Source organism: Melanotaenia boesemani, chromosome 4, assembly GCF_017639745.1.
Source record: "Melanotaenia boesemani isolate fMelBoe1 chromosome 4, fMelBoe1.pri, whole genome shotgun sequence".
Classification (NCBI taxonomy): Eukaryota; Metazoa; Chordata; class Actinopteri; order Atheriniformes; family Melanotaeniidae; genus Melanotaenia; species Melanotaenia boesemani.
Window position 1 is genome coordinate 10,267,766 of NC_055685.1, and position 12,582 is coordinate 10,280,347.

A 12,582-nucleotide genomic window follows, 5' to 3' on the forward strand; every position below is an offset into this window, starting at 1 on the left:
ACATTCCTCTGAGCTTCTCTTACATATTTCTTCAGTCTTGCAGAATACTTAAATCCTTTCCTCTCTCCAAGTCTGTTATCAGATCTCTTTAACGTACCAACTTTAACAAAAGGATTCACTACTGACAGAACAGTTAATTATTCTATGACATTGTGAAGTCATGTGGCCTCTGTGGCATTTTCAGGCTATCAGACATCTGTGCATGCAGTGACTACGTAGAGTACCTGAACCTACATGATATACAGTTTTTAAGTTAGAAATGCTTTTAAAAGGTTCATCTGCAGTTACAACTAAAACAGCAAATGAACTCTCACTAAGATATAATCTTTATGCAGAACTACTAGTGTTTGTATGATATTTGCTTCCAGCTCCAAATGTCTGTTGTTTAACGTCGCATCTACTTTCATCATCTGCTGTTTAGTTTCCTGAACTATTAAGTCATTTCTTTGGACCATACATAGTGTGAAAAGAATGATAAGATTTCAAAGTGCCAAAGCTTTGTCTGAACAGCAGTTCAAATTTGAAAGGTTTGCAATAAAGAAGATAATAACAGATGTTTTTTTTGCATTTTTTTTGACTAACTGAACAAGAATTTCCAATGCATCTCAGGTTTGACTGACTGAAGAGCTGGACAGACAGACCTCCATTTGTCTGTCTCTGTCTAAGTGAGATAGACAGAGAGGAAGAGACTAAAACAAAGAGTGTGAGTATATTGTCACAAAATCCCAGCTGACAGGAAAACAAACAAGGCTGGAAGCTGTGTGGCTTGTAAGACACATCTCTGCTCAGGTAGAGTAAAAAACGAAGGTTGTGTGAGGCTTCCAACTTATCGGTTCATGAGCTCTGTGTGAGGCTTAAAATAGAAACTGTAGTCAAGAGGACTGAGGATAAATGGAGTAGCTGTTCAAAGGCTACACAGACTTTATTAACACCAGGTACGAGACCTGGGTCCAGCCTGCAGAAGCCTCTCCATGCAGCATGACCTAGTTTATTCCACTACTCTTTTCTCCCTCCTCATCTAATCCTGTCAAATAATCTCAGGAGCCAAACTGAGCGTCTGTGTGACAGGCCGACGAGGTGAGAAGAGAAAGGAAAGCTGCAAGAGATGAAACAAGAGAGGAATGATTGAAAGGCAAGAATCATACCTTGCTGAAGCGAGGGGAACAGGAGGAGAACTGTCTGATCTCCACTGGCTCATCATCATTGGTGTCATCCTCATCGTACGTATTGATGTGGCGATAACGATCTGAGCGGGCTGGCAGAGGAGAGAGTGAGGCGGAGGAGAAGTGTCATTTTGAAGATAATGACTGGAACGGTGTCAGAAAATAATTGCATAACCTGTAAACTTTGAGTTGATGGAAAAGCTGTAGTTTACAAACACACGTACTATCAAAGTAGCTGGTGTCCTCCTCGGACTCCAGGTGAGGGATGAACTCTGCCTTCTGCCTTAGCAAACTGTTCCAGTCCAGCTCAGTGAAGAATGAGTGTTGCTTCACCTCAAAGGCTCCACCTGGTGGCAGAGGCACAAACAACATAAACAGTTTTGAGCAGCTGATCATTTTGAGGAAACAAAAAGGCTTTTTTTTATTTTTTTGCTTTCTTGCTGCTTAGAAGAGACATTTCATCTATATTTGTATTTAAAAATGAAATAAAAATGAAAGCCAGGTGGTGGTTTGGCACAAAGACTGAAAACAGAGAAGCGGCTCATCTGTCTGTGTCAAATATCATAATGCTGGAAAATGTTGGGACACAATTGATCAGAGTAGTTGTTTTTATGAATAGATAAAGGAGAAAAATAAGACAATCTCCTAAATAATTTTTCATGTTCTGCCTTTATAACCTTTTGTCACTGCTTGGAAAAATTCATTCCTACCATCAATCCACATTATAATATTTATAGTGCCCATGTACAACCTTTGCAATCGTATCTTTGTAACTCGTGTTACTGATCCTAACATGACTCAGTGATCACATGGAGCAAATATGACATGCATCTGCATGTAGTGGTTTTAAGTCACAATTAAAGTCACAGTCCAATACAGATTCTGATAATCTGTGGGATGATAATCGCATGACTTTCTTCAATGTGGTGCTGGTTCTTGGATCCAGCGGTCATCATCCATGATGTCATTGTGAAAGAAGAAACATGGTGTCTGGCAGGAACAAACAAGAGGCACAGAATAAATTTCCATGGCAACTTATGTGCCAGTGCTTTTGCAAAACCAAACCAAAATAGGTTTAGCTGGGATAACCGGCTTACTTCTATAAATAGTTTTAATTAAACAAACCTCAGATTATAGTGTCTGCTTCACCTTCCACTCTGTTTCTGGTTTTTCTTTGTTTTTGTTAGTTTGCTTATGTCAACAGTATCTTTGTTTTAATGGACTTATGTTCTTTTTCAAGTTTGCACAACTTCAGTAGGGAACCTCTGTTCCCTCACGTTCTTGCCTGGTATAAGTATGTTGCTGCCACCCGGCAAGAGAACAGAATTACTCCATCTACTGACTGATTAGTTATTTTCTCAGATACTTTGAACTCTTTATCTTGTTTTATGTCACAGTAAACTGCAGATCTGATATTAAGTGAATGCAGAAACCAGTACCTGTCCCAAGCCTTACAAGAGGGTTGGTCTGCAGCAGAGCAGAGATGAGGGCCTGGGCATCTGCAGGCAAAGCCTCATCACCATCTGGCCAAACTATATCATCTTCCAGGGACAAAAGAAAGAAATGTTTTAGAATAATAAAGCCATAAATCTCAGGAAAGTTCAAACTGCTAAAAACAAAGAAAAAAAAATTCCTTGAAGACTTTTAATAGAGCCCAATAACCGACATCATGACCTAAATTATCCTTCAAGAACATTGACATTAAGTAACATGCAGTTTGGTTTGTAACCTTTGTGCCTTGTCTGTTTTAATTACTAAAAAACAACTCTTTGTTTTAAATATAACACTTTCCTTTCTAACCTGTGATGACCTGACCAAACAGCTCCTCAGGAGTGTCTCCAAAGAAAGGCACACAGCCCACCAGGAACTCATAGAGGATGATGCCCATGGCCCACCAATCCACCGGCTTCCCATAGCCTTGACGAAGAATCACCTCTGGAGCGATGTACTCTGGAGTCCCACAAACCTGAGAGGAGGAATGAAGGGAATGTGGAGGAAAGGCATCAAGAGAAAGAGAGGAAAGGCAGAGGGACATGGAGATCCATGAGAAGCATTCTTCATAAAGGTGCTAAAAAAACAACACAAAAAGGACAAACTTTCAATTTGGTCCATTCATCCAAACTCTAAAGAGACTTTCCTCAGTTAGGATGTTTTTCTTTCCTTTTATTTTTACTATAACTAAGAGCTCTGCCAGAATGGAAAGATTAAGCTTTGTTTGCAGTTCAAAAAGCATCAGAAAAGCAGAATGTGACATCAATAAACCCTTTCCAAGTGATGAAATAGCTGCCTCCACATTCTTAAATTATTAACAGCAATGATTGTAGATTTTCTAGATAAGACCATTCCCTTTGAGGAAATAACCCCGCTCAGTTTAATGTATTAGAGAATCAAGCACATCTGATAATAAAGTGGAAAACTGCAGAACAGAATTTCTGAAATTATTTGGTGATTTGGACAAATAATACCAGATGCACTAAAATGGAAGGCATTAACTAATCTCTCATTTTGCATTTATATGCTGAAGGTTTCACTCTAATAATACTGTAATAATATTAACATAGTATGTTATTTTCAATAATAATGTGCAGTTAAGATGGTCTGACCTTGAAAATCAAATGCATGCTTTTGTGTTATGTCTTTACTAGTGTCATTATTGACTGCATGAGAAATTATCTCCTAACACAATCTCCATTACAAACATTAAAAGCAAATCTGTGGCCTGGACTATTCACAGATGTTATATGATTACTGTCAGATAAACAGACGCAGGATTTTTACGCAGAAAAGCAAGTGGCCACCCGGGCTGGTCTGACTGATTATGGTTCAATTCAGAGAATAAACAGTAGCTGTAATTGCAAAATGAGAGTGTGATGAGATGGAGAACATTAATGATTCAGCATTTCAGACTGAACAGGAAGCATTGTAATGCAGCGTCTTTATTTGGAAATGATTGATTTTGCTGGACAACCAGAAACAAAAGGATGTTTTAAATGGCTGTTCAGCTGAGGTTCTTCTACTCTACCTTTAATTCTGCACTGTAAACACTTTCCTCACACATCTACTAATAAAAAAAACCTAGCAGCAATCATTTAATTTGATCAAAAACACTATCACTCACATTTCCCTGGCATTAGGATGGTACAGGTATATAAATAATTTCACACACAAAAAACACTTTTTTTTTCTTGCGTAAGAAAGAAAATGTAGCTAGAGTAGAAATGACTCATATTAAATTGGATGGTGATGTGCAGATTGTCCTGCATTTTGATGATAGTGTGTCCATCTGTTTATCTTGACTGCCGGTAATTTAATGAGCAAACAACTTGCTATCTTAGTGCTCTGCATAATTTCCTACCATGTTTGACTTTTTAAATATTTCACTGTGTGAGAAAGGCAATTCAGTTTAATTAATATCTGAAAATAAACACATAAGTATCGGTAAATGTAATTCTGGCTGTACCTGTTTGTCCAGGAACTCTCGGGCATCTTTTTCTATGTGCCCTTCATACAAGTTGGTGGTGAGGCTCATTAGGCCCATCTTTGACAAACCGAAGTCTGTGAGCTTAATGTGTCCCATGGAGGTGATCAGGAGACTAGATGGAGAGAAGAAGCAGCCATTAAACATTCTTATTTTTAATACAATCATCCTCTGGCAAATGACAAGAAGAACTAGCTGTAAAGATGACAGATATAATAATAACACATTGAAAAAGGTGTTGGCATTTAAAACTAGGCTGCTATATTATCAAATAATTACCAATTAACTTATCAACATCAACAGTGTGTTGTATAATTTCTCTCTCAATTCCCAAGTGGATTATTGCCTTTCTTCCAGCTGCTCAAGGACCTGCTTGTCTGTGGTTTTGGTTATATTTTGTTTGAACTTTAAATTTAGATCATTATATTTTTATGCATATTGCTTTAATGAGATTTACTTTATGATTTATTCCAGAACTGGGGCAGTGTTTTAATAACACAATATAGACAGCAATCTAACCATTTTATAGTGCTCCTTGAAATTTCACACATTCATTTTCACAATAGCGCACTACAAATTCATCACAAGTACACTAAAAGTTGAGCATAGAAGGTTTACACTACAACAGTTCAAAAAGATCATCATGCATTGCTGCCTGGTGCTAGCAACTATAAAGCTGAAGGAGCATGCTAATGCTAACATGTAGCTTTTTATTTATTTTTATGTTCTTACAAAATGAAATAACTCCTCAGAGGTCTCAGTTTTCGTTAACATCTTCCTCTGCTGAAGCCACAGTGATTTTACAAAATATTAGTAAAATATAGCTACTGTATTTTAACTTTAACAGTAGATGTATGCTAGCAGTTAGTTATAACCTAGCCTTCATTTAAAACAGTTGTGCATGAGCTACAACAACGGGACCATCATTGCTCAAAAAGCATGACATTGTTTATTACAAAACATTGATTCACTTTTTGTGGTTAATATTAATTCACATTTAGCATACACAGAATTTATCATAGTTACAGCACCAGTCCATGCTAAAAATGTGGGTACTTTAAACCACAAGTTATAAGTTTCCATATACTGTATTTGTAACATAATTAGGGCTGTTCAATTAAAATTTTTAACCGGATTAATCACAACTTCCAAATTAATTAATCATGAATGATCATGATTAATCACCATTTGCAGCTATGCTTGAAATCTTAACTGGATACAGAAAGAGCAAACCACTGCTTACTTTGATTTTTCTTTCTTTTCTTTTTTACATTAGATGACCACTTTAATCAGTTTAATATTATAAATCAAGACCTTAAAAAGTATATCTCATTTGTGCCACCCTCTTCCTGGTCGGTGCCCCTGCGTGGCCCCCATCTCAACTTTTCTAGACCCACTCCTGCATATCTGAACTACAAATCCTTTCTACCACCTGACAATTATTTATTAGAGAGCAGAGCTCCCCGATGTATATCTCAGATCCTGTTTATAATTTCTCTTGCTACATTAATGGCCCCTAAATGACCAGACCTGTGTCTTCAACATCTGCACAGCACCATTTATTTAGTAAAGACATCCTCTTGTTTGCGTGACAGTGATTGACAGCGATATTGATCTGACTGACATGAGACTGATAAATGTAGCTTACTTTAGCTAGCGCACCCAAGAACAATACTTCAGGGTAAATTTGTGCAAGTGTGAACTGCGAACCACTAGTTTCCTCCTTCTAAGCTGAACGATACGCATACACAACAAGAGAGGCTGTACTAGCGATAGAAAAGCTGATCAGCTGATCACCAACAGCCGTCATGATTCATACCAGGAGAGGGAGGGGGACAGGAGGCGGCCACGCTGTGCAGAGTGCAGACAACCAGAGTAGTGACGTGTGTGCAAACTACGTAAAAGTTTTTTGTTTTAAAAATGCAGGTGTTGAATCCTCTCACCAGTAAAATATGGGTGTTTCAAAGCATCCTCATCTCCCACCAGTGCGATGCCCTCGAATCCATCCATAGAGCGAGTCACCTCACCTTTTTTCATGTTGCCTCTAGACACCCCATGTCTCGCCATCATTAATGACAGGTGCAGCGCATGCGTTAAATGCGTTAAAATCTTTAACGCAATTAATTACATAAATAAGTTACCACCATTAACGTGTTATTTTTAAACAGCCTCACTCATAATGTTTTCTTCAATCATTCCATCCCAAAAGGATTCCTCTTAATATAACCAAATATTGGGAAAGTGAATAATCTGAACACAGAGTGTTTCTTTCTGTGTACTTTTTTTCCCTGCTTTTCAGTCACACCTGGTTTCAGTTAATTTCCTGCCCTAAAGTGAGCTTGTCATTTGTTTGTTTGTTTGTTTGTTTTTTAAGTTAATAGGAAGTTTATTTTTGTCTCACACCTGCCTCTGCCCCTCTTTTAGTTTTTACTGCTGTTAGTGTTTGGTGCTGGCAAAGTATTTTTTCATTTGGTGATAAATGATTAAATTAACAGTCTGGCACATTCTAAAACAGCTGAGAGAATGCATCATTTCCAGTGATTTTTTTGTCTTATCTATATATTTACATTAGAAACAATTAATATAGAGAAATTGTGTGCAGCTTTAAAGACTCACTTGTCAGGTTTGAGGTCCCTGTGAACGATACCGTAGTTGTGTAGATATTCAAGGGCCAAAACAGTTTCTGCAAAATACATCCTTGCCAACTCCACCGGTAGAGCCCCGATGTTTTTCAACAAAGTGGCACAGTCACCCCCTGAAAAGACAAAAACATCACAGCTTATTAACTCACAGAGCAAATTAAGCTATTTTGTAGCTTTGACGGGAACCACATGATTCAGGCTGAACAAGCTGCAGATGAATATATATGATTCCTAATTAGAAATATTTGATTCTTAGCATCCATCTTTGCTGCCACACATTCATGATTCCTATCAACAAATGCACAAGCCACTAATTCACACCCACCTTTGACACCTCGGTGATGATATTTAAACCAGGCATTAACATGCAGCTGAGATGGACTTAACAGCTGCAAATGCATAATTCTGATAATAAAATTAATATGTAGTATTAATATGTGGATTCTGTATCTCTACATAAATTTTAAAAGGCCTTTTATGATGAGACTTCCATGTTCCTCTTCCATGTTCTTTATGCAAAATAAACATGTAGCTAATGTCAATCAGTCACACGTTTTGTGGACAAAACATCAATAATAAGTCTACTAATGTTTCTGTAAAACACTGATTTATTGTATATGTGGTTGAAAACCTTTCAGCACACAAAAAATGAAAGGGATTTGTGATGTTGCAGAGCTTAGTGTCTGTCACCTAAGAACCTGCAAATGGGAGCTTTTGAACCTTCTGAGAAAAGCATAAAAAACTGCAAATGGTTTGCTTACTATTAAAAAAAATAAATAACATTATTTTAATTCATCCATGCACCCACATGTTTCACAATACACTCACATCTCTTTCTTGCACTCACAAAGTGATTTTCTGTAAAAAATTAAGTCAAATTCTTTTCATATTCATAAAAGCAGAAGTTTTGGGGCCTCTTTTGTGTGTTGGGGTTTTATTTGGACTCCAAGTTCTCAAGAAAAGCATCAGGATGACCAATGCAATCGTGGAGATATGTTAGGTGAGTTAGAGGTGCAGGACACATTTACGTTTATACTGTTCCAATAATATGCTCTTGACCACGTCTGAATGTGGTCTAAGCTATTTGATTTAGAATCCTTTAAAAATAAACCCATTTAGGGCTAAGTCCTTGTTTAAACAAAAACTATTAATGAAAACCTCGTACTTCTCCTTATTTAAGGAAACCTCAATGATGAAATACAAATGCTAAATCATAATATAGAACTCTCTTGATTTTTATGTCCTGAATTTCTTACCTTCCACATATTCCATGACCATGCAGAGGTGTCGCCGAGTTTCAAAAGAGCAGAACATGGAGACAACGAAGGGATTCTCAGCAAAGGTGAGGATGTCCCTCTCCACAAACGCCTGTTGGATCTGGTTCCTCAGTATCAGATTCTGCTTGTTGATCTTCTTCATGGCAAAACGCTGACGGGTTTCCCTGTGGCGTACTAGATAGACGGCACTGAAAAGGAGAGAGGCCACAGCACATAGCAGATTCGAAGGGTTGAGGAAGGTTAGAAAATAAAAAGAAGAAATGGACTCAATATGTAATGAGCGCATATTATTACTGTGTGGACTTTTCAAGTGGATGCTGAGATTTAAAAATCTCTGGTACAGAATATGAAGTTTAAAGTTAATAACATTTTTCCACTTTGAAAAAGCAACCCTTAGGTTATAACATTGTTGTAACTCTTGTTGATCCTGCACTGAATTTTTTAAGTGTACCCATGAAATATCTTTAATGGAAACTTTTCTGTGTTTTCTTTGATGATTTATGTAATCCATCTTTAAATAGTTTTCATAATGAAGCAGTATGTGTACTGGTCAACATAATGTGGAATCCACATGTTACTGCTGCTTATAAATCCCATTTAGTAGAGTCTTTGTTGTGCAGTGCATCTTAAATAGCGTAATTTTCTTTCAAACCACTGAATAAACCACTCTGAATAAATGTTACCTGTGCATTTTAAAATTAGACCAATTCAAATCCCCTTTGTCCTTCATTTTTGGAGTTTAGATTATTCTCTGCGAGAGGATAAAAGAAAGAAGATATGCTTTTTGTGTCTGTATTTGTTAGTTATTATCCTGTGCCTGTTCAGCTGCTTGTGGACACTAATCAGCCAATCACATGGCAGCAACTTAGATCAAGGACATGGTCAAGGACAGATGTCTTGCTCAAGTTCAACGGGAGCATCAGAATGAGGAAGAAATGTGATTTAAATTATTTTGAACAAGGCACTGTGATTGGTGTCAGACAGGCTGGTCTGAGTATTTCAGAAACTGCTGATCTGCTGGGATTTTTAGACACATACATCTCGATGGTTTACAGGGAATGGTCTGAAAAAAAGAAAATATCAGTGAACAGCCGTTGTCTGGTCCAAAATGCCTTTGATGTCAGAGGAGAGTGGGCAGACTGGTTGGAGATGACAGAAAGGCAATAGGATCTCAAATAACCACAGGTTATACCAAGATATGCAGATTACCCACTCTGGACCCACAACACATCCAACCTTGAAGCAGACAGTCTATAGCAGAAGACCATACTGGGTGCCACTCCTATCTTCTAAGAACAGGAAAGTGAGGCTACAATTCACACTGGATAACCAGAACTGGACAATAGAAGATGGAAAAACGTTGCAGGGTCTGATGAGTTTTAGCAGTGATATTCAGATGTTAGGGTCTGAATTTGATGGAAACAACTTGAAAGCATAGCAAACTTTGGGCCTGATGGCTACTTCCAGCAGGATAATGCACCATGTCACAAAGCTCATACCATCTCCAGCAGGTTGTTTTTTAAAAACATGACAATGTGTTCACCTTAATCCAATGGTAGCAATACAGGAATATTTAATTGCCTTACAAAGGACATACTTTAGCAGCTGTATAGTGACTCAATAAATGTAACAGCCGTTTTACAAAAACATGTCAGCTTGGGCCGGTTGGAACTATTATTAAATCTTTTCAAAGCTTTAAACTCAGTGTGAGCAGATGATGGCTGTTCATTTGTTTTTTAATTTATTTAAAGACTGAAATCTTACAATAAAGTCTTGCCTACCCATAAGCTCCATTGCTGATGAGTTTGATAGTCTGAAAGTCTTCCTCACTTGGTGGCTTGATGGATCTCCCTTTTCCCTGGAAACATCAAACATATTAAAATTACAAGTCAAATAGAAAAGAAAATGATTTATTTTTGTTGACTTTGAGTGTCTAAGTTTGTACAATGTGTGTAAAGGCATTCTCATTGTGTGTACAATTGTGAAAAAAGAAAGTTCACCATCTTCCTAAGGCTTAGCATAGAAGCATGTAAACAGAAAAAAATGGCAAAAAAAGAACCTAATTGTTTTTTGTTTGAATTTATCAAACTCATATTTTTGTGGAAGAATTTTTGTACATTCTTCTTTACGTTACCTTAGTTCAGTACTGTTTGCAGACCTTTATTGATTCTAGAAGTCCCTCCTTAGCATTCAAACAGGTTAAGGTCTGGACGTTGACTGGACCATTGCAAGTCTTTTATTTTTCATCAGTTCGATTGCAGATTTGTTGGTGTACTTAGGCTCATTATTGATATCCCATTGCAGGAGATGAATTTAGTGCCTGGGTCCTGTAGCTGTAAAACAAGTCTAAGTCCTCACCATTATTGCTGTGTGTTAGGCCCAGCTCTGTCCTGGGAACCTTTCCAAGCAAGCCATACTTGTTAAGTCATTCTCTAACTGTACTGTCCTGAACTGAAACATTTAATGAGCAAACTGAGGCCTGTAAAGTCAATCTTGGGCTTTTTACAGTTTTACTGAACGTTGCACTAGCTTTCTGATTTTGGGATGCACTTGCAACAGTTGCTTCTCTAAGATCAACGGGCCTCATTTACCAACATCTTCTTACAAATCTTTTTAAATTTGTTCTGAAGTTGCACTTAAGAAGCTTTTTAACGCAAACCCTCCATCAGATTTACAGCCTTGTTCATGGGCCAGTTGTTCTTTTCTTTCCTATTAGATTGGCAAATACCATTGTCTCTGTAAGTTAAAAGGATATGCCACCTGACCCTATTTTGCAAAGGCAAACTCCCGATAAATGGCCCGATAAAAGCTTATGAGACTACAGGTCTGAGTGCAGACACAGACAGAGGTGAGACAAAGAATGAAAAATAACAACCAGAACGACAAAAGAATGAAAAAAACAAATAACATTAATAAAGATGAACAGTGAAACCTCAGCTTTAAAATATGCTTGGTTATAAATAACCACATGGTCAGATTTAAATCATAAAGCAGCCTTATTTACAAATGGGCCCAAATTTGGACCGTGAGGAAACAGTTTGGTCCCATTAGCGCGTCAGGACACACATCTTCATGGTGCAGTGGGTAAAGTAGAAAGTACACCTTAGAATAAATTTTCATCTCTCTTTTCATACTGTACCCTCTATAGTTTATAAAATAAATGGACACCTGTTGTGTCCAAACACATCCAGCATCCTTTTAAGATGCAGTTTGGTGATGGAGTGACCATATGCTCAGAATATTCAACAAATAACAATCTGCCCTAAACAGAGACATACTAAAAATAAAAACAACAAAATGAAAAAACATCACAGAAAAGATGAGTAAAGAATAAGTAAAAAAAAAAAAAAAGTCCTCAGTTCATTTAATTTGTCTTTGGAAACAATCTACTTTTATACAGAGAGAAATACATTCAACAGTCAGAACTTCCTATGTTTCAGTTCCCAGCACTTCATACAATCAATCTCAGCTAGCTGCTTGTTTAATTGATTTTTGTTTTATCTGAGGTTTAATTTCCCTATCTTAGAAGTCTTAGAAAAGAAAGAGGTGTACTTTCTATAACTGCATCTGTGTGAAGGTGTTAGTTCATCACCTCTGCAGAGTCATCCGTCTCAGGAGTGTGTGGACCCTCGCTGTCATAGCTGTCAAGGCTCACGATTTCTGTGGAAAAACAAGCTGGTTAATGACCTTACAGGCTTTTAAAATGAAAAGAGACAGTTACTTAAACAGCCAGGCTCCTTCACTTCTGTGTGCACCTTCAAATAAAACAATTGATGACAAGTTTCAACATAACAATACAGCTAAACACTAACCATCTCTTCATTTGTCTGCTTTTCTTTTGCTCTGCCTCCTCCTCACTTTGTTCTTCCTTCCTACATGAGCAGCTAATGTTTAATGTTCATACACCCTTGTATGTGACAGCTGGTTGAATACACAGATTTTACCACTGTTTTGACAAAGCAGGGAAATAACTGAACGATGATAAAGTTTGCAAAGCATTTACAAAGCACCACTGGAGGTTT

General features: G+C 37.4%; 1 protein-coding gene across 5 annotated transcripts in view; it reads right to left on the minus strand.

Moving 5' to 3' along the window:
• mast1a (microtubule associated serine/threonine kinase 1a) overlaps positions 1-12,582 on the minus strand; it is a 115,136-nt gene that overhangs the window by 11,266 nt on the left and 91,288 nt on the right. For all 5 annotated transcript variants that reach the window (XM_041982521.1, XM_041982522.1, XM_041982524.1 and 2 more), the window contains 9 exons: positions 12,153-12,220; positions 10,342-10,418; positions 8,540-8,748; positions 7,258-7,396; positions 4,624-4,756; positions 2,964-3,129; positions 2,603-2,704; positions 1,388-1,510; positions 1,146-1,255 (listed from right to left, as the gene is read on the minus strand). In XM_041982521.1, coding sequence (XP_041838455.1) covers positions 1,146-1,255; positions 1,388-1,510; positions 2,603-2,704; positions 2,964-3,129; positions 4,624-4,756; positions 7,258-7,396; positions 8,540-8,748; positions 10,342-10,418; positions 12,153-12,220 — 1,127 coding nt within the window. The remainder of the gene's footprint in view (positions 1-1,145; positions 1,256-1,387; positions 1,511-2,602; positions 2,705-2,963; positions 3,130-4,623; positions 4,757-7,257; positions 7,397-8,539; positions 8,749-10,341; positions 10,419-12,152; positions 12,221-12,582) is intronic.